The sequence below is a fragment of the Nannospalax galili genome, unplaced genomic scaffold (genome assembly GCF_000622305.1).
Source record: "Nannospalax galili isolate Female #2095 unplaced genomic scaffold, S.galili_v1.0 scaffold363, whole genome shotgun sequence".
NCBI classification, from domain to species: Eukaryota; Metazoa; Chordata; class Mammalia; order Rodentia; family Spalacidae; genus Nannospalax; species Nannospalax galili.
Genome location: NW_008351176.1, coordinates 3,879,213 through 3,902,161, shown reverse-complemented (window position 1 = coordinate 3,902,161; position 22,949 = coordinate 3,879,213). Strand labels below are relative to the sequence as shown.

Here is a 22,949-nt window from a genome sequence, read left to right as displayed (position 1 = left end):
GAACAGAACCAGAAAAAGTTGAAAATAGTGCCATTCTTGCAATGAATGATGGCTAGTTTGATGGTTGGAATGGTAGTTTTAAGCCATATTATTTTATGATGCTAGAGTTTTAATTTAGTCAAAATAGCTATTAAAGTTTCTTCAAATGTCTTTTCAGTTTTTATAGAGATGGTCATTTGCTTTCTCTTGGTTAATCTCTTCTCTGAAGGGTTATATGGAAATAATTCTTAACAGATAAGAAAAAAGGAAGAGCTCTTTAAAAAATAAGACAAGGATCAGTGTTCAAAGAAGAATAAATGCATAGCTGGGTGTGGTGGTGCATACCTTTAATCCCAGCACTAGAGGGAGAGGCAGGTGAATCTCTGTGAGTTCAAGCCCAGCCTGGTCTACATAGTGAGTTCCGGGCCAGCTTTTTCAAAAAAGCAACAAAACAAAACAAAGCAGAGTGAATGCATAATAAATATAGTAGGCTGAAAAATGACTGCAAAACAAAAGATATCCATATCAGAGTCCCTGGAACCTGGGAATACTGCCTTCTATGGTATAAAAGATGTGATTACATTAAGGATTTTGAAAGGAGGAACTTACCCTATAAAAAACAAGGGGGCCAGAAATGTCATCATAGGAATTCTTTTACTATAGAGGTGGAGGGATTTTAGCACTGACACACAAAGGAGGATGCAATGTACTATGGCAGAAGCCACAGGAGATGCAGCCACAAGCCAAGGAATGCCCACATCACTAAATGCTGGAAAATGCAGATTCTCCTTGAGAGAAGCCTCCAGAGACAGTGTAGGCCTGCCATGACCTTGATTTTGAACTTCTTTGTTCCAAAACTACCAAAGCGGTTCGGCTCTTTTGTTGTTTTGTGGTGCTGGGAGTGAACCTAGAGCCCCACCCACACTAGGCAAGCTCTCTGCCACTGGGCTACATCCCTGGCCCACGCTTCTGTTGTTTAAGCCACTGATTTGTGGCAGATCGTTACAGGAGCACCTGAAACCTAACATACCATGATAATTTTACACTAGTTGGTATTTTCAGACAAATTTCTACTTTTATTGTAAGGTAATCAGAAAATGTGGTTTGTAAGAATCTATTTCTCCAACATTATCTAGAAAGTTATATTGTAAAACTGCTTTTTCTTACTTGCTCAACTGCTTGCAGTTCTGCACACACAGGGCTGTCCTGCAGTCTTTTTGCCACACCCTGTTTCCCTAGCCAACTTTTACTTATAGTACTGAACCTGGATGTCACTTCTCCAGCAAGACTTCTCCACATTCCTCACTCTGGGTTAATTCTCCTCCTCATTGCTCCCATAAGCCTTGTGCCCTTTCCTTCCTTCATATAACTTAGATGTATCCACTGCCACTAAGCTGCTGGCTTCTTGTGGGCAGGACCCATCTTATCCATCTGTCTACCCTAGACCCTAACATGTTTCCAAGGTTTATGGATGCATTTGTTGTTTTTTACTGAGTTCCAACCATGCCAAGAAGTGCATACAACATATGTTCAGTAAATGTCTGAGAAGCAAGGAAGAAATAAAGCTATGCTATTTTCTTCAAATGAAGAACTTAAAATATAATGACCTACAAAATGGCCCCTGAAAAAAAAAAAACCAAAAACCAAAAACCAAACAAAATGAAAAGGAAAACAAATGAGTCTCTCAGGAACATTTTCTGATATGAAGGGGCATGCAAACCATCATGCTAGGCATCAGAGCGAGATACTCACATCACATCACCTGCATAGTGCCGGATTCGAAAATCGCGATCAAACTCCAGGGTTTTGTCTGAGGCACAGGTCTAAGAGATAAAGAAGGAGATTAATTTGAAAACAGACATTTCATTTTCCTAAAAGCATATTCCAACAACATGACCGATTGCTACAAATCATGATATCAAATGAAATCAAATTCTGTGGGGTTTGGTTTAAATACATGGTTCACAAGGATTTTAACCAGAAACTCACATAGCTAATAAGCCTAAGTGGCCAGGTTTTGGACAATGGATGTGAAATGTGAGTGTGCCAGACCCAATATGGTAATATCTATGCTCTTCAGAACACAGTGGCTGGACTCATCTGCTTACTGATCTGGACTCCAGTTTAGGTGCTCTTCATACATAGATCAACTTCTCACACCTGCTTTTCACTGAAGGAGAATACTTTATGGAAAGGCCGGTTTTAATGGCCTGGATGTCTCTATGACTTTATCCAACCTTCCTCCTCGTTATAGTAGCACCCAGATGTCTCTGTCTGCCCTGTGAAAGATCACTGGCTCTTGGGTAGGCTCTAAGGCAGACATGTGAGAATCTATGCAGTACCAAGTTCAGCTGCAGTGAATTACTTAGGTGCTAATGTCATATAGCACACAATCCAGTCAGGGCAGTGGGATCCAGATGCTAATGGAATGACAAGCCATTAATTTCACAAATGAAGAATTATATGTATGAGAGTTTTGCCTGTAAGTACACTATGGACACCTCCTGCAGAGGCCAGAAGAGGGCAATGGGTCCCCTGGAATTAGAGTCATGGAAGGTTGTTAGCTGCCATGTAGGTGCTAGGAACAAAACCTTGGTCCTCTGCAAGAGCAGCCAGTGCTTTTAACCACTGAGCCATCTGTGTAGCCCCACTCTGTCTCTTTTAATAATCACTTATCTCAGAGAGCTGAAAGTTAAATGAACTGAGACCAAAGCATCTAACATACAGAAGAATCTCCAAAATAAATAATTTTTCTTTCTCTCTTTTAAAAAGATTTGTTGCCGGTCGTGGTGGTGCACACCTTTAATCCCAGCACCCGGGAGGCAGAGGCAGGCGGATCTCTGTGAGTTCAAGGCCAGACTGATCTACATAGTGAGTTCCAGGACAGCTAGGGCTACAGGAAGACCCTGTCCCCCCCCCAAAAAAGATTTGTTGTTATTTGTGTGTATCTATGTCTGGGTTATGTGCACTTGAGTACAGGTGCCAACAGAGCCCAGAAGAGGGTGTCAGATTCCCTGGAACTGTAATTAAAGGCAGTTGTGAGCCACCAATGTAGGTGCTAGAAACCAAAGTTGGGTCATCTGTAAAAGCAGGAGGTGCTCTTAACCACTGGACTATCTCTCCAGCCCTCTCCCTTTTTCTAAGCTGTTTTACAAAATCCTTTAATTTGTAAAACTATTGAAGGGAAAAAGACCCAAATAATGGGCCAGTCTTCTATCTGGCTATAATGCAAAGCCTTGACTGTCCTCAACAGAAAAACAAAACTAACTTTTTTGGGTAGTTATTATTATTACTATTTTGTCTTTTTTGAGATAGGGTCTTCTTGTAGCCCCAGCTGGCCTGGAACTTATATGTAAACCAGGCTGGCTTTGAACTCACAGAGATCTGCCTGCCTCAGCCTCCTAAGCACTGGGATTAAAGGTGTGCGCCACCATGCCTGTCTAGTAGTTATGTATTTATCATTTACTTTCTTATTTTAAAATATTTCATTGGTTTCTTGGGTCATGTGAATGATTCTTCACAGTAACTTTAATGACAAAGGAAGATCTTAGTTTCAAATAAAAGCCAGAAATCTTCTATTTACTAAGTCATTAAGCCTAGCTGATCAGTAAGCAGTAGCAAATGACACCTGGCTCAACACACAGGCTAATGGCATTATTTAACATACAGGTTTATAGTGATTAAAAAGTATCTTAACGGCTTGGTTATTTCATTTCTTTCCTTTATGAGGCAAAATTCCCTAAAAATGAAGCTGGGGAAATGGCTGCCAGTAAAATGCTTGCTGTATAAGCATGAGGACCTGAGTTAGGAGTCCCAGCATCTACATAAAAGCCAGGTACAATGGACTTCTATAATCCCAGTGCTAGGTGGGGCAGAGACGATAGGATATGAGGAAGCCCTAGCTGATCAGTGAGCTTCAGGTTCAGTGAGAGACCCTGTCTCAAAGAATAAAGTACATGTTGACACCATGTTGACACCACTGTTGTAGTTTCATAAGAGCAAGGTCCTAGGAGCTGTAAGACTCTGTTTTCATGTGGTCATGCACCTCCTCCCCTGGGTAAAGTTTAATATAGGAGTCCTGTCCAGTGACTCACACTCTTCAGACTCTTGTTCTCTACGCTTTTAAAAAAAGATTTAAAGATTTAAAGGTGGAGAGCTATAGAGGGAGATATACAACATTGACCTTTGGCTTCCATATGCTTAAACACACATGAACATATACATGTGCACCATACCATACACATATACACAGTCCCCCAAATACACTTTAAATATTCCCATCTCAGTGTCCAAGGGATATTGGGGGAAAAAAAAAGACGTAGGTCTTTGAACTGTTGGGAAACTGGGATTTCCACCAAAAAAGAAAAAAAGAAGGAAGGAAATACTATTTGGCAAGTAAATACTACTTGGCATTTTCTAGCAAATTAGTAGCAAGTGCTTAAATGTACTATGTTTAGGTTCCCTTAAAAATGAGACTGCAGTCTAGTGTGGTGGCGTGTACCTCAGTACTAGTTATTTGAGTAGCTGAGGATCACCTGAACCCAGGAGTTTGAAGCCAGCCTGGGCAGAGAGGGCTGGGGGAGGAGGCGGAGAGAGGAGAGGAAACTGAGAGAGATTACATTTAAAAATAGTTTTGACTAATTTATTTAATTCAGTTAAACAAATGACATGGGTGAAAGATATCACAATGAGGTGGGTTTCATTTTTTGAGATAGCTCTCTAGTTCAATATAAAAGATTTAAATAAGATTGATTCAGTATGAATATGACCAGTTCAACTTCACAAACACTGCCCACCATCTGGAAGGCACAACGGTAGGTGAGTCTCCAGAACCCAACTGTGATTAGAATGGGCATCTCTATATAACCTTACTGGGAATCTATGTATTGTGCCCCTTTTAAATGCCCCACCGAGAATTATTTAGGTCGCGTCTCACTTTGCTCACTGTTGTGACCATCACTGAGGACTACAACTGGAAAATGAGAGGCACTTAATTTGATCTTTGTGGTATAAGTGGGGAATGGCTAAAGAAATACCCTTGGCTGGGACCGCTCATGTCGAAGATCAGTCTGCAATGGCTGAAGACCAACTTGCAGCCACAAATAACTGGCCTAAAGTAAGTATCAGTCAGTAATCAATTTCATGGTGATCCATGCTTTACCTAGTTAATTGGGGAATTTCTCTGTTCTGATTATGCAAATTCAAAGGGGACAAAATAAGAAAGTAGATTTATTCATGCTAAAAAGTGGCAGTGTGTCACAGATTTACAGAGAACTGTTTGCCCCTTTCCTTCTGGATGTGAAGGAGCAGGACCTGTTTTCCTGGCAGCTTCTGGTTATTGGACAAGCTTGCATTTGTGGGTAAGACTAGGGTGATGATGGGGTGTTTCTCCCCACACAGAGACTCCTCAACAAATACAAATGGCAAACACACTGCATATAATGTTCGGTATAAAGGTTTGATAACCTCAACTGCCACCAATTATTTCACAAATGTGGTTTGTGATAGTTTTATAATGTAAAAAATGGAGAGTTGAAAGGATACCAATGCATTGAAAGAATGTAATCCCTGTAATAACCATGATTACAGCTAGAATTTCTGTTTTCAAGGAAGTCACAGGGTTGAAGAAGCAAGATAGAGGATATACCACATTTTGTAAATGAAGATTACAGTAAAAAGTCAAGGACAAAAGCAATTTCCCTTGCCAGAATTATCAGATGCAGGCGTAAAATTCTAGCACATGAACAAGGACTCGGCACCTATTGGTTATAAATGACATCATACTTTCTAAAGATATGTGTTCATTTTTCGTGCATCTAACAAATTCTATAGTCTGGAGCTCCCTCTCCTGGTTACTATGATTTTATCGATTTTGTCATTCTATAAATCAGAGAACCAGAACTTAATCCACAGTAAAAGATAATTTACCAGACATTTTTCTTTATTTGAATGTACATTCAACCTAATGTAAAGTAATTTAACCCTGCTGAGCAATGAGCAAAAATCTTACAGATCAAGATAAGAGGACAGTCTCATTGTTACCTTTCGACTGGAAAAATGACCATGTTTGCCCAATTTATTATTAAGGGCCTCAAGGAACATTCCATCGGTGACTTTGCCAACATTCATGCATGCGTCATCCAGGATTGCAATGATGCCTTTGTGCTGCTGCTCCACGAGGTCCACAATGATCTGGTTGTTAAAATAATCAATCTGCAGGGCAAGGCGAGGAAACAATGCTCAAGAGAACAGGGACCCAGGTCGGTAAGACACACGGGGGTCTCCTTTTGCTATATGAACTTAAATAAAACACCTGAATGTCAGATATGTAAACAGTGAGGTTTAGCACTAAAATAAGCACACATTCTATTAGGGGTTATAATTTAACTTCTCCATTAACTTTATATTATGAAAAGTCTCATAAGAGATAACTATGGAAAAGCAAAGATTAATTCTGATCTTAATTCTCTCTCCATAGCCTACAACCAATCCCACTCCTTCATACTGTCAGTTTTCCAATCTGTTTGCTGTTAACCATGTGACAGTTCCCACTAAGTGTCAAACAACTAACCTGAAAATATCATGGCTGTGCTGTCTGATAATGAAGTCAGAGACTCCACAAAGCCTGCAGTTCTACCTATGGGGCCTTCAATAACAAAAATCCAAGTGTGTTTCTTCCAGTTTCCCAAAAGTTAGAAAGCAAATGATGCTAAGAGTTCTAAAACTTTTTTGGGAATATAGTTTTTAAAATTAATTCTAAGGGGCTGGAGAGATGGCTCAGAAGTTAAGAGCACTGGCTGCTCTTGCAGAGGACCTGAGTTTAGTTCCCAGCACCCACATGAGGGCTGACAACCATGCATAACTCCAGTTCTAGAAGATCCAACACCCTCACTGACCTCTGTGGGTACTGCATGACATAGATACACTTACATACATTCAAGTGATACACAGATACATACAAAAATATAATTTTTTTTTGGTCTTTTTGGGTCAGGGTCTCCCTATAGCCCCAGCTGTCCTGGAACTCACTACGTAGACCAGGCTGGTCTTGAACTCACAGAGATCTGCCTGCCTCTGCCTCCCAAGTGCTGGGATTAAAGGTATGTGCCACCATGCCCGGCAAATAAAATATTTTTAAAAATTAATTTTGAGTTGTAAATATCTGTAAAACCTAAGAAAAAGCTTTTCTCTTGCTTCTATGAACTGGATAAAGTTATACATGATTTTGGGCTTTTTAGCCACTTCGATATACACAACGTTTGATCAGAAATCCTCTACTACTACTAGTACCTTTCTGTTCTGATGGCCTGCATATACACAGAGCATGCAGAGGCCTCGGGCAAGCCGTGTGTCATGAAGATGGGCAGCTTAGTATTAAACATTTCAGTCCTAGGTGTTGAAGTGTCCCATCTCATGTTAGAAGCATCTAAACTAAACATTTTCTCCATTATCTGATGAAAGCATTACAGACTCAGTAGAACACTAAGGTGTCTCTCTGCTGATTCCCGCTCTAGGCTTACATATACTCAGTTTACGTCAGTTATTTGCTGTAGCTTTTTTGTTTGTTTGTTTGTTTTTTGGTCTTTTTTGAGACAGGGTCTCCTTGTAGCCCCAGCTGTCCTGGAATTCACTATGTAGACCAGGCTGGCCTCCCAAGTGCTGGGATTAAAGGCGTGTGCCACCACGCCCGGCACTGCTGTAGCTTTTAACTCCATTTCCAGTTTTGCATGTTATTTTCTCCCATGGACTGGAAGCCTGAAAACCAGTTTTGTTTTGTTTTGTTTTGAAACCTTCCTTTCAACGCTTTTTTGGTTTGAATCAATGCTTCTCAACTGGGGGTGATTTTGTCTGTGGGGACATTTGGCAACATCAGTAGATATTTTTGATTGTCATGACAAGAGGAATATTAAAGGTGCTCAGTGGATGAAGGTCAAGGATGCTGCATCCAATGTACAAGACAGACCCACTGTAAAAATTATCCAGTGCATAACTTCAGTGGTAATGGGGTAGAGAAGCCTGCTCTAAATATTTTATGTTTTTTATAGCTTCTCGGCCTTTTGGCTAAGATCAAGTGTAGTATCTGTTCTTACCAGTTTAATATTTTATGTTTTATTGTGGGCCATTATTATTACTTTTACTTAGAGAAGTTATTTGCATCTTTGAAAAAATGTCCTAAAATTACTTGAAATGCAGGAAATCTATTAATAACTGCCATTTTTAGACATTAGGACTAAAAGACATTAGAACTAAAGACTAAGTCTTCTGTCTTGAGGCAAAGAATTTCTTTAAAATTCCAATTTCTGGGCTGGAGAGATGACTCAGCAGTTAAGAACACTGGTTGTTCTTGCAAAGGACCAGGGTTTGAATCTCAGCACCCACATGGTGGCTAACAACTATCTGTAACTCCAGTCCCAGAGGATCTGACAGCCTCTTCTGACCTCCGCAGGCACCGCAGACACAGGTGCGCTTACCTACATGCAGGTAATACACACATATAAAATAAAAACAATAAATATTTTTTTTTAAAAAAAGTATTTAAAATTCCAATTTCTGGGGCTGGAGAGATGGCTCAGCAGTTAAGAGCATTGGCTGCTCTTGCAAAGGACCAGGGTTCGAATCTCAGCACCCACATGGTGGCTAACAACTATCTGTAACTCTAGTTCCAGGGGAATCCAGCACCCTCTTCTGACCTCCATGGGCACTGCAGGTCATGGGTGCACTTATATACATTCAGGCAATATACTCATACACATAAAATAAAAAAATAAACAAAATATTAAAATTCCAATTTCATTCCTGCAAGTGCTTGCTGAAGATTCTAGGGACTCCTGGTTTGTAAGTTTAATGATATTTCAAACATTGCTTAAAGAAATGTTTTTAATGTTGGTTTTAAAATCAGGTTCTTTTAGCAATCTGGCATTCTCAGTTTCTTTTTAAGGCATACAAGGAGATGGGAGAGATGTGATGGGGTGGCTTAACGGCATGGGGGTCTGGTCTCACATCCCCACTTCAAATACAAAAGCTTTGTGCAAAAGCTTTATTGTTGGGTTAGTGAGATGGCTTAGCAGGTAAAGGTGCTTGTTGTCATCCCTGACAAGCTGAGTTCAATCCCTGGAACCCACAAGGTGGAAGGAGAAAAACAATTTCTCAAGGTTGTCCTCTGACCTTCACATGCATGTTGTGGCACATACGAACTGTACCTATAAATAAAAGAATCACAATGCTTAGAGGTTTGGGGTCAGAGGACACAGAAATTCTAATTTTGGTGGACACTGGCATGCTATTACTGTTACTAGGGGGGCAGTTAGGGTTCTGTTTTAGGACATATATTTCTTGGCTTACTTAAGTTCTTCAAGAACTTTTGCATTTTTTAGGGTGATTGATCTTTTTTGATGTTTGGATTAGCCTACTATTGCAGTTATTATTCTTCTCTTTATTAAACCATCCACAGAAGCTGATATTCTGATTGTTAAGGGATATTTTTGTTTGTTTAGTTGTAGTTTGAGACAAAGTATTTCTTTGTAGCCCAAGTTGGCTTCAAACTTGTGGTCCTCCTACCCTTCAGAGTGCTGGGATTACAAGTATGTGCCACCATAAGAGGATAAATACAGCTTTATAAACTCAGAAACTTGGGGCCAGGCATGGTAGTGAATGTCTGTAATCCTAGCACTCAGGAGGTAGAGACAGGAGACATAGGGAACACATGAGTGCAAGGTCACCCTTGGTTACACAACAGGTTGAAGGGCAGCCTGGGATACATGACACTGTGTCTCAAAAATTCCAAAAGTTACAAAAACTAACAAAACCCAAACCAACCAACCAAATAAAAAAAACCTCAGAAACTAATGGAAACCCAGTTTTTGCAAGTCCATTCTTAAAACTTTAAAAAATATACAAATTTCTTATCAGGAGCAGGCAGTCTATGGTAGACCAAGAAGGCCAAACAAGCAAGCCTTTCAGCCCTGATCTCTGGGCTATGAACCCTAGACCAGTCATATTCTCCAGCTGTACCTCATCTACAGAGTTGGCCTCTGACAACTGCAAAAATTCACAAAGAGCCACAAGGCGAGAGGTGATAACAAAAGAAAGAACATGGAACTGAACGTGAACACAAGCGTTCCAAAGCACAGGCTTTAGGGAATATGAACATCATGAATAGAGAGCAACAAAAGGCCACTGAGTTTATAAAATAGAGGAGAAAAAGAAGGAAGGGGGAGCAAGAAAAACTAGATTTGGAAGCATGTTCATCTAATTTAAGACAAAAGTAAGTAAGTCACTCTAATAGGTAAATAGAAACCAGGAAGCCATGTAGCAGTGGCTGTGTAGTGAAAATGTGAGGCTTATCTGTTGCAACTGAGCATTTCTTGGGCACCAGCAAGTGAGCCCACTGGATTAGAGAAATTCCACCTACATCCCTGAAAATGGACGGGATCTATATATCTCAAGAAGGAAAGCTAAGGTCCAGGTGGTTCAAGGACCCAAGGTGGTAAATAAGCATGCTAAGGTGTGATGAGACACCTCTTCAGGTGTCTTCCCACGAGTGTACTCACATGTTTCCAAGGGATACCCTCCCGCTGGTATTCTTCTTGCTCCTGCTTCAGAACCAGCTGAATAAACAGCTGTTGCAGTTTCTCATTGCAGTAGTTGATACAGAACTGTTCAAAGCTACATGAAATGGGGTATATTAGGTTCAAATACAGGAAAAAAGCTCAATAGGGTTTTAAGTAGCTCATCCAGCTTACCTGTTGTTGTCAAATATTTCAAAGCCATAGATATCCAAGACACCAATAACAGTGTTTTTCCCATGAATTGTAGTATCATAGTTCTTGACTTCAATAATGTCATTGATGCGAGTAACAATCCAACAAAAAAGGCGCTCGTATATTGCCTGTGGGAAAGAGAACACCCGTAAATTCTTGCTGTTGGGAATGAGTCCTCTGGGTTTGGGATGCCTTCAGTTCCCATGTGTCTTCTTACTGTTTAGCATAGCTGTTATTGCCTAAGTAGAACAATGAAAATACACATGACCTATTAAACAGACAGCTAAATGATGTGTACCAAACTGAAGCAAGCAGTTGGGGTTTTTTTTTTAAAAATAAGTTATTGGTTACTATATGTATTTTAAGAATATTCCACAGGCATGGGTCCATGACTCACTGGATCAGTAATATCCCTGATCTTTTCTTCTCCAAAAACTGTAGGGAGTCAAGGGAAGGCTTCTTTGAGAAAAGTAAACAGGATGAGATGAAACAAGGCAAGATGGGATGGAGGAGCGATGCAAACAAAGGAATCGCACACACAGAAGTCCTGTGGCTGGAAGAAAAGAATGAAGACTGCAAGAGGCTCAAGAAAAGATAAGTGTGACGAGGGCTGAGAGATGGCTCAGCAGTTAAGAGCACTGGCTGCTCTTCCAGAGGACCTGGGTTCAGTTCTCAGCATGCACATGGTGGCTAACAACTATCTAGAACTCCAGTTCTGGGGGATATGACATCCTCTTCTGACCTCTGTGGGCACTGTATGACACAGGTGTACTAATATACATGCAGGCAATACACTCACACACAGAAAATAAAAAATAAAAAATTTTTGAACAAGAAAGATGAATGTGCTGGAATGAAAAGGTAGATGAAGACAGTAGAAATGAGGCAGGAGAGGAGCACTGGTGCCACCCTGCTGAGCAGCCTTGACTCCATCAGTGCCACCATTGGTCTAGTTTCCTTTTCCAGCCAGTGCTGCTCACAACCAGGGACTTCACTGAGACAGTGACAGCCAGAAAATCTCATTGTGGTTTCTAAAAGCTGCCAGCACACTGTCAGGGACATATGAACACATCCTTACAGGTTGTGTCAAGCTGCAGCTGAAATTAACACTAGCCACATGGGATCGAGTTCAGACTCACCTTGGCAAAGGCATCTCTGCCATAGCTAGCTTCTTGTTCCGTGTGCTGCTTGTCGATAATGTCGCGGCCTGTGGCCACAGTCCGGTAAAGAAGGGCTTTCTCAACCATGTCTGTCTTAGTAGAGAGCAATTCTGCTATGATAGACACAACCTTGCCATTCTCAATAAGTGGCGTGTCACCATCTACTATAAATTTTAAGTTTCCCTATATCAAAAATGAAAAACAAAACACAGCATTTCCAATGAGTTTTTGAAACATCACACAACAGGTATATGTCAACTAAAATGGAATTCAAGTGACCTTGTTTGTACTTTTCTTCCGAAATATATTTGTCCATATATGAAAGCCTAGCACTTTATCTTTTTTCTTCTTCTCCATATACTGGTTTATCCTTTCATTTTGTATATTTTGTAGAGGTTCTTCTATATTTTTACATAGCCAAATGTATGAATTCCTTGCCATTTTGGTTTATAGTATTGGCTTTCCAATAAGCTAGCTGTGCCTTTGAGACCACCAAGTCTGCACTTGGATCTTCTGCTTCAAATGCCATTATCATTAGAAGTCAGAGCATTGCTGAGCTCTTTCTTCTCCTTGAAATTAACCTGTTCAAGGAGTCATGAGATACATAAAACAATGAACTGAAGAAGTCTCCAAACCTATACTGATTTGGAAAATCCCTCATTTTTCAAAACAAGAGCAAAATCCCCACTACATAAACTACTTTTAAAATTTACAGGAACAGGGGCTGGAGAGCTGGCTCAGAGGTTAAGAGCACTGACTGCTCTTACAGAGGAGTCGGGTTCGATTCCCAGCACCCACATGGCGGCTACGAACTGTCCTTAACTCCAGTTCCAGGGGAATCCAAAGGCCTCTTCTGATCTCCATGGCATTGCACGACACGGGTGTACTCACATACATGCAAGCAATACACTCATACACGTAAAAAAAAATTTACAGGAACAAAATCTTCTGAAAGAGTACCCTGTTTCCACAGGGAAACAACAGACTTTGAGAGTCCCTACTCACCAAGTGAAGAATAGCAGCCAAAATTTTATACACTGTTTGGATCTCGTCAAGTTTGAAGCCAATGATTTTCATGGCATCAGCTACAACTTTGAACTCTGCAGCATCATTGATGGAAGACTAGACATGAAAATGGAAAACTTAGGTCATAGACATTTCACAAGAGCATTAAAAGCCAACAATTATGAAACTAAAGTCAAGTCAGCCAAGGTCTTGATGCCTTTGTAGTAAATCATTTTAAAGGGAGGTAACTGTCCAGAGAAAATAAAAATTATTTCAGGATGGAAAGATCATTCAGCACATTTAAGGCCTATTTGTGTATGAACACCATCACTTAAAATAAGCACCATGCACTTTTCTAGAAGCTTCTGTCCTAAATTGGCTCAGAGAAGGTCACAGCTCTGTATTCTGTGAAGGCAATGACATGGGATGTGAGATCACACATGAAAATGTTGAACGTGAGAACTGCCAAAATCCATGGATGGCTATTGCACTTGCAGCTCTCTGTCCCACAGTTCCTCTGGTGCAGGCAGGCAACAGCGCTTCCACTGTGTATCGTTAGGCTTATTTCCTAGGTGAGGAAAAGCAAGGCCCCCAAGAACGAAGTCAGCAGCCTCTGTCATTTACCAAGCTGTTGCATAGCCTGGAATTATACTCCATTGTTTTCTTTTGTCTGATAAGCATATGGTAAAGTATAGCTTCTAACTGGAACACCAGTGTTCAACGATGAGTCTTCAAGCCTTTAGGAGCTGTGGCTATCAGGTTGGTAGTACCAGTTAGCCAACAGATTTCACAATAAAGCAGTGGTAACTGCTTATTAAAGGTTTTCCCCAAAGCAGTTATGGACTAAACCTTCTCACAGTAGATTGCTCTTCTTGCCTGGACATAGAGTCTTGGCCACTTGCTTGCTTGCTGAGGAAGGACACAGGAAGGAGACCTCTCTGCCTGAGGAAGGCACATTCTGTACCCAGGGGACAACCAGGCAAGCTCCTGTACCTACGAGCATCTTTACTATGGGCTAGACACTTAACCTTATTGAGCCTTAATTTCCTCACAGATAACATGGACAGAATAACACATCTCCTACAGGGTTGTTGTCTAGTCCCTACCACATAAAAAAGCACTAAAATATCAGATATTACTAGTATTATAAACTGCAACCATGTTGAAATGGCAGTTATGGCCTACAGTGAGGAGTTGCTGGATGCTTCCCTAACAGTCTACCATTTCATTCTTGCTAACAGAACAACAATTAGTCCTCTCCAAGTTCATCCATGATTAGCTTGTTCCTAGCCTCAGGAGCTTCAAGAGTCTAAACTTATCATGGCGATCTTCTTCCCCTTACCAAGCAACTGGTTTACAGGCATGTGATACCATTGTGATCCATGCACACGAGGGAAAGCAGGTGTGAGAGCTGGGTGAAAGAAGTGCTCTAAGAAGTTTCTACCAGTGTATAAAGGGACAGAAGATAGAAACATTTCCTTTGCCTGTGAATCCTCAGGCTGCTGATGATATTTGGGGACCACAAGGAAAACCAGCCTAAGAGGACAAGCCAGTATACGGAGTGCATCAGAGCTTTAAGTTGGAAGAAAAACACAAAAGCATCTGAGTCTCTAAGAATGTTGAGACACTGAATTCGTCAACTCTGGAACTGCTATCCCAATACTCACTATTATACAGGATAAATAAGTTTCTTCTTGTTTGGGGAAACTTAAGAACAACTATTTTCATTTTATGCGTATGAGTATTTTGCCTGCATGAATCTGTGTTTTGCAATGTCCACAGAGGCCAGAAGAGGGCATCAGATCCTCTGGAACTGCAGTTACAGATGGTTGTTAGCTGCCATGTGGTGTGGGTGTCACAAAGGACAATCTGGGTCCTTTGTGAGAGCAGCCAGTGTTCTTAACCACTGAGCCATCTCTTCAGTCCCTTGTTTTGAGAAACTTTCAGTTGGATTTTCTCTTACCTGTAACCTAAGATATCTTAATTTCTACATGATCCCTACAATTTAAGATTACTTAAAAAAATATATAATAATTTATGGTTATTAAAATCTTATTTATATTTGTAAGGGAAAATAATAATTGTAATATAAAAGTAGGTTTAATCAGGATTTACTGTATAATTTTGTTAATAAACATACATGCAGGTCGTTATTACTAATTATATTTCCATATGCTAAAATTTAAGCCTATATCTTAAGTTTTGACTATGAGCACATATTCTTTGTTTTTATCAGAAAGGAAGAATAAGAAAAAAAAAAGTATGAATGAACACTTCAACAAAAACAGGACCTAAGCTGAATTTAACTTAGAAAGAAGTCTAAATGTCAACTTCATACTTAAGTATTAAGCTATATGAAACCTGGCAAAAAGTAATTTTGTTAACAAGACAACCAGATTGAAAAGGAATATCCCAGGCACTCGCTTTTTCAATGCTGATTTTTACAATCCTCTCTATATATTTAAGTATTTCTGGCAATGCTCAGAAAGTTGGAGTGTTGCCCTCTATTGCTTCATTTTCAATTAATTTCCAGGCAAATATTTCTGCTCTTAGAAGACTGTTAAAAAGATGGTATAACTTAAATATCAAATGACAGAAAATTAGCTACAAAACTTAAGTACCATTTGTTTCTATGCATAGCAATAAAAACATTGCTAAGCCAGTAATGAGGGTATAATTAGCTTAAAATGAATAATAATTTAAATAAAAGTACCTCCCAACATCCTTTTCTTTTAGAAGCTCTTATTTTTCATCCACCTAAAACCACCAATGCTTTTTCTTATTTTTGAGGCATGTAGCCCAGGATGATTTAGCAGCCCCTACAGTATCAGTTTCTTGACTGCTAGGTTGCAGGCATGCACCACTAAACCTTCACAGCAATGCATTTTTTTTTAATTATAGAAAAGTTAAAAATACACAAAAGCAGGACATAAATATCCATAAGCTTCCTCTTTCTGACTGAACATTAAAACTGTGGTCTAGGTCTTCCATATCTTACTGTATGAATTTAAATCCTTGCTTCTGCTAAATAGGATAATACTGTAACTATCTCTTTATAACCTATTAATGCTTACATTACTAAAATTAATTAATTGAAAACTAATTCCTAGGTTAATCAAAATCAATATTTAAAAAATAGTGAACATGGCCAGGTATGGTGGCACATACCTTTAATCCCAGCACTCGGGAGGCAGAGGCAGGCAGATCTCTGTGAGTTCAAGGCCAGCCTGGTCTACATAGTGAGTTTCAGGCCAGCTGGGGCTACAGTGAAACCCTGTTTTGCAGGGGGGGAGAAAAGGGGGACTGAAGAGATGGCTCAACAGTAAGAGCACTGACTGCTCTTGCAGAGAACCCGTGTTCGATTCCACATGGCGGCTTACAGCTGTCCATAACTCCAGTTCCAGGGGATCTGATGTCCTCTTCTAACCTCTGTGGGCATTGCACAACACAGATGCACCTACATACACTCATACACATAAAATAAAAATAATAAAGTATTTTTAAAAATTATAAAAATAGCATACATATGGCTGTTCTTTTAGGAGACCCAGGTTTGAATCCCAGCACCCACATACTGGCTAGTAACTATCTGGAACTCCAGTTCCAGGGGCTCCAATGCCTTCTTCTGACCTCTTCAGACACTGCATGATGGGTGCATGTCGGGAGCTATTAATCCATTATGTACATAAGCTGTGGCAGGCTTGTTTACTGAGTTTGTGTTTTGCACACCAGTACCTAATCTGCCAAATCAGGAGGAATGTGTTTATACGGTGGAGCTCACAAAACAAGTATTTGACTGCTCCTTGACCCTCAGATACAGGTGGGAAAAACAGTTGTTGAAATTAATTGAGTTCTTCTGTATAAAAAGGCAGAGCTGAAATGAACCGGGGCTGCAGTCTCTACTGACAGCCCTCCCAAGTATCTTTTCTGTCTCTTGTTTTTTCTTTCAATCCTCACTCCCCCTTTCAGGTACTGTCGATCTTGGCTGGCTGGCACCGGCAGGTGCACTTACATGCAGGCAATACACACATAAAATAAAATTTTAAAAGTTAAAAAGAATAGTGAAGAGAAAGTGTTTTTTAATTTTGTTTTGTCAGACCAACTTGCCTTCGATGAAAGCATATGAACTCCTAGGGAGCAGACTTCTTAGTCCTACTAGCATTTTTATAGTGTTAAAACAAATCGAATCAGATTAAAAATTAAGAGAAAACACTGAACACAGAAACTTCAGTTAGATGGTGACAAAACAAAGTTATGGATTAGTAAGCAAGGTTTTCACCTAACAATGTATTACGTTTCTGTCCCAGAGAATTTTTTTAAATTTTATTTATTATTTTTATTTTATGTGTATGAGTGTATTGCCTGCGTGTATGTAAGTACGCCCATGTAGTGCAATGCTCGTGGAGCTCAAAAGAGGGTGTTGGATCCCCTGGAACTGGAGTTAGCTGCCATGTGGGTGCTGGGAATTGAATCCAGGTCCTCTGTAAGAGCAATCTATGCTCTTAACCGCTGAGTCATCTCTCCAGCCTGAATTTCTGTCCCAGAGAATTTTCAAAGCAGAGTGGAAGAGACATGTATCTGCCACAAGGCAGCAGGCTGGGCCAGACAAGTAGTTCATGCTCCTTCTGATTCTTTTCTGTTTCTGTACCAGAGCACTCTCAAACAGGAAACTCACCTTCAGTTGTGCGCCCACACAGATATAGTTGTAGGATGAGAGGGATTTCTGCAGATGTAGAGAACGCAGCGTCTGCTCTGAACCTCCCTGGAGTAGCTGAAAAATATTTAATTTAAAATAAATTGCTGTGGTGGTTAATCTTCGTTGTCAACTTGATTGGATCTGGACTCAACTAAAAGATACACTATTATGGCAGCCTGTGAGGGACGTTTTTGATAGGTTATTTGATGTGAGAAGACCCACCTTGAATTTGGGGAGTACCCAAATGCCGAATGAATTTGAGTGGCAGAAAGATAAAAGCAGGACCAAGTGTTTGTGCCTCACTGTCTCCACATCTTGCTGGTGAGCTCATCTACTCTATTGCTGCTGCCATCACAGTCACTACATTTCTTTGCTGACATCAGAGCCCAGCTTCTTTGGGCTTCTGGTATAGAATGAAGACCTGTGGCTCTTCAGGAATCCTCCAGGCCTTCAGTGCCAGATTAGGACTACTAAGTAAGGCCTTGTAGAGCAGTTGCTGGGTTGTCAGCCGCTCCAGAATGAAAAGAGCTATTCTTAGACTACTCAGATTGTATCCTACAAATCTATCTAATAAATCTATTTTAATACATATTCATTCTTTTGGTTCTGTTTCTTTTGAGAACCTTGACTAATACAATTGTCAGATACTAATCTCAAAATATTAAATATTTTAACTTAGTGGTAATCTAGTTCTTACTCATTTTTGGGGTTTCTTCATTTAGGTCCTCTTGTTTCAGGCTTTGAAGAAATTTTTGGAATTTTTGTTATTTTTACTTATAGTTAAATGGCTTCCATGTCAAAAGTTAAGCAGAAAGTTACAGAGCTGTGAGCAATATTACATAAAACATCTCAGTACATTTACAAGATTGGTCTAAAAGATTCTTGCTGCAAATATGATTGTCTATAAGACTGGATTCCTGTCCTGACATAGTTACTGCTTAGTTGCTTCATTACAGAGAGCACATAGCTTTTTGCAGAATTTAGAAAAAGTCAACATTGCTGTGGAAGAGGCAGCAGCAGCGGACAGTCCTATGCTGAGCCATGTGTGCGCTGAGCAGCTTTCTTCCTCAAGCATCACAGTCAGAAAGGAGTGTGACTGGGCAACCAAGACTCTTGTGGAGGGTGAAGACACATTTCAGCAACTTCATTCAAGTGGGAAACACTGGTAAAAAAGTTCCAAGTTCTTGAAATAAATAACTCATATATTTTGTAGAAAAAGTTTATCCAAAATAGCAAATTGTCACCAAAAACAAATACAAAACTAATACCCCTTTTACATTACAGAAGAGATCTTCAGAAGGTATTGTGCATAAAAGTTCTGTATTAAACTCTAAGCTTTGGTTTATTTAAAATGTACAATGTCAGATTTTTAAAAATGATTTTTAAACCAAACACCTAGAACTTGAGTAGTATTAACTAAAGCAGTTACCTAATCAAATTTGATACTGTATTCAATTGTTCTGTTACTATTAATCACCTTCAAAGACAGCTACACATATGAATCAATCTTTTTAATTCACAGTTTTAATTGTGTGACTGCATGCATATGTGCATATGTTCCTGGGGGAGAGGGGTGTGCATGGAGGCTACAGTGTCATTCCTCAGGTTCTGTTCACTTTGTCTTTTTTGAGACTGAATCTCTCCTTGGCCTGGAGCTTGCTGAGCAGGCTAGACTGCTGGTTAGACAGTCTCAGGATCTACATGTCTCTGCTTCCCCAACACTAGGATTTTAAGTGCACACCACCACACCTGTTTTGTTTTGTTCTTTTTTTATGCAGGGATTAAACTCAGGTCCTTTTGCTTACCCAGCAGGCACTTTACTGAGTGAGCTAGCTCCCTAGCCCCAAAGTCTTAATTCTTTAATACTCAAAATAGTATTACTTAATTAGGTCATCCAACTTTATTAGCCTTGGTTTACATTACTTTGGGTTTCAAAAATAATATATCATACTTGTTCTATGAGTGGAGATGTACCAAAGAAATGTTATTTAAGACTTTGTTCCACTGGGCGTAGTGGTACACACTTTTAGTCCCATAACTCAGGAGGCAGAGGCAAGAGGATCTCTGTGAGATCAAGGCCAGCCTGGTCTACATAGCGAGTGCCAGGGCAGCTGGGGCTATAGGGACATCCTGTCTCAAAAAGACTAAATAAATAAATAAATAAATAAATAAATAAATAAAGTTTGTTCCAAACTCTAGTAGTACTCTTAAAAGACATTTTTTTTCTGTGTTCTGACAGGACAAAGATGATCATTTTCTCTTGGCTTTATAAATCCTGTTTTTTTTCTTCCCCCTGAAGTGATGATATTGCTCATAGCTATCAAGAGCAACATAAACTGAATTTATGTTTTCATCTCTGAACTCTCAAATATAGGAATAATAACTTCAATTCAAAAGAATAAAATTAACGTATTTAGAAAGCACCATATCAAAAGCTTTCATGGTCACTAAACTGTTACCTTAGCTGCAAGGAAATGTAGGCAATACTCAGCCTAGGAGACCTAATCACCTGCCAGCTCTCACAATGGTCACACCAATCACATCTCTTAGGAAGTAGGTGGGTTAGGGTATGTGTATGTGTACATACATGTAGTATATTGTGGGACAATGAGAGTCAATAGAAAGATTTTTCTGTACTACCAGGCAAATGATCAGTTCTCTGCAAAACAGATGACTAACCTGATAGAAAGAATGGAAGTTTCGTTCTCCCGGCTGCTGCACAATCACTCGAGACTAAGAAAAACAAAACAAAACATTAAAATGGTTAATCTGAAAAGGAAGTTTTAAAATAAATTGGAAGCTACTTTCTTGGAGAATCTTCTATCTATAGTACATTTAAGCCCTAAAGATTCTGTGGCCAGAACTCATCTAAGATAGGGGAGGGTGTTCTCTGTGGGCTTTTCTGGCAATATTTTGATAATTCTTTATGTTGCTTAAAAAGGAGGTGTCTAAACTTTCTTGAAGAATGAAGATTTTCTTTTTCAACCTGGAGTCTAAAGATAGTATTTGGTGAGGGACAGGGATGGAGTAGGGAGAATGGAAAGGAATGTTGGGGAGGAACATTCTCAACATTCCCTTCCTGGAGTCTGCTGGCATTTCAAAGAGGAAGGCATTATATGTCCTGTAATAAAATCAGTCAAAAAGATTAGGCCCTAGAGACTGCTACCTAGATGCTCCAAAAACACTAACATTAGGAATGGGCTCAAAATGTGTGTTCATTCAAAGTGATCTTTTTGATTGCCTATGTACACACAGCAGAGCCATGAAAACATTAGGGAGAACAGACGGTAATATTTGGCGTTTTCTGTTCTTTTCCAACTGGCTCTGATAAAGTACTATTTTCTTAACTGTCAGACCTCCCTATAAAAATAGATAGAAATTATACTGCTATAAGATGCTATGGAGTAACTGGGATGGGAAACCCTTGACTGAGAAGCATGAGATTACCCTAGAACACAATTCAAGGTGGATACTGCATGGTTTAGCTGTGGATGGGGAGGATGAACACCTGTGCGTTCCTGCAGCCAGTCTCCTGGTAATCAAGACCAGGTAGGCATCTATGGCACAGCCTCTCTGGCCATCCCAAGAGGAGAGTCTTAATTAGAATCTTCTACAAACGGGGTCTAATTTTCACTGACCAAATACAGAATGCTTCATAATTAAGAGGAAAGAGCATAAAAATATATATAATGCTATAAAACGGTGAGCAAATAGAAACTGGAAGAAAAGGAAATTTCTGTTTCAATTTAAAAGTAAGTTAGATGGAAGATGGTAACATAAAAGAGTAGATTTGAAAGCTCAGACTGGTGGTACATTCCTGAAACCTCAGCACTGCTGGGGCAAGGGACTGGTGAGTTACAGGCTAGTCTGAGCTACACAGGAGAAAGAGACAGACACACGTGTGTGTGTGTGTGTGTGTGTGTGAAGGAAATGAGATCTGATTGGTTTGGGATTTTGGCTAAATTTTACCCTAAGTTGTCACATCATACCCTCCTGTCCCATACATACCCCAAACCTGCATCTACAAAATGTAACATTTTCTAAACTGATATAATAGGTACTCATAAGAGAACATAAGAATAGCTTACAGCAGAAAGCAATGTGATGAGGGATAATAGGCTTAAAAGCCACTTTAAGACAGCCAATGAAATAATACAAGTATTATTTTTTAAAAACTCAGTTCTTATAAGCATTACCATAGAAATTTGTAGGAATTCAACACAATTTACCTTCTCCAGTAAGTAGTTATTGATATGTCCACCAATAGGGTCTCCCTTGAAATCAAAGTTGATATCCATGTATTTTCCGAACCTGCTTGAGTTATCATTACGGTTGGTTTTGGCATTTCCAAAAGCTTCCAAAACACAGTTAGACTTAAGCAGCATATTCTTCACTCTTTAACAAACATATATCAAAGTTATTAAAAGTTTTAGAGGTGAACTGTTTAAAAGAATTGGATTTTGCTAAAACACATTTATACAAGGATACTGACTGTATCCTTGTTTGCAATATTAAAAAACAAATAATTTAAATGCCCACCAACAGGGATATTAAAAATATATTTTTGTTTTCCAGTATAATGAAATACTATGCAATGTTTCAAAGAAAGGGGCTGGGGACTGGGGAGATGGCTGAGTCAGTAAGAGTGCTTGGTCTGCAAGCATGAAGACCTGAGTTCAAATCTCCAGCACACAAATAAAAAGTGTGTGTCTCTAACCCCAGCTTTGTAGGACATTCGTAAGTAGATCCTTGAGAACTCATTGGCTAGTCAGCCTAGCTGAAATGGCAAACTCGGGGTTCAGTAAAAGACACTGTCTCAAGGCAATAAGGTAGAGAAATGATAGAGGAAGACACTGGCCTTCCTCTGGCTTTCACATGTACACAAGTGCTTATAGTACACCCATACACTCATATGTATGTACCACACACCCCCCAAGACAAAAAAAAAACCCAAACAAAAACAAGAGCACATCATTATACTGCTATGGAAAGATGTCTAGAATGTATTAGTGGACGTGATGCTGAAAAACAGTATGTATTTTAGGATCTCTGATAAGTGAGTGTGCCTGCAACACAGGAGTGTCTGTGCACATCATACATGTGCTAGCAAATGCTTAAAAATCTGGAGCGAACAACACATCACTATAGTCCTAGTAGGCAAGAGTCTCATAGGATTGGTAAAGTTTTATTTCAAGGAACTTTTCCCTTCAATTTAACACTTTTGTTTTTCAAATGAATACTTTATGTAAAAAAAATTTAAGGCACTACTATCCTCAGGCCTCTTGGGGTAAGTCTACAGCGCAGCTCTCCGCGCTGGGACTCCCTAAGCCACATTCACCCTTCCATCCC

The 22,949-nt window shown here is 39.7% G+C and overlaps 1 protein-coding gene and 1 pseudogene across 1 annotated transcript in view; one reads left to right on the top strand and one right to left on the bottom strand.

The window, feature by feature from the left end:
• Myo1d (myosin ID) overlaps positions 1 to 22,949 on the bottom strand; it is a 481,196-nt gene that overhangs the window by 338,016 nt on the left and 120,231 nt on the right. The window contains exons 4-12 of the mRNA XM_029553582.1: positions 21,830 to 21,995; positions 20,280 to 20,333; positions 17,580 to 17,675; positions 12,905 to 13,021; positions 11,879 to 12,082; positions 10,722 to 10,867; positions 10,530 to 10,644; positions 6,022 to 6,192; positions 1,732 to 1,802 (exon numbers count right to left, since the gene is read on the bottom strand). Coding sequence (XP_029409442.1) covers positions 1,732 to 1,802; positions 6,022 to 6,192; positions 10,530 to 10,644; positions 10,722 to 10,867; positions 11,879 to 12,082; positions 12,905 to 13,021; positions 17,580 to 17,675; positions 20,280 to 20,333; positions 21,830 to 21,995 — 1,140 coding nt within the window. The remainder of the gene's footprint in view (positions 1 to 1,731; positions 1,803 to 6,021; positions 6,193 to 10,529; positions 10,645 to 10,721; positions 10,868 to 11,878; positions 12,083 to 12,904; positions 13,022 to 17,579; positions 17,676 to 20,279; positions 20,334 to 21,829; positions 21,996 to 22,949) is intronic.
• On the top strand, positions 8,021 to 8,130 carry LOC115066795 (annotated as a pseudogene).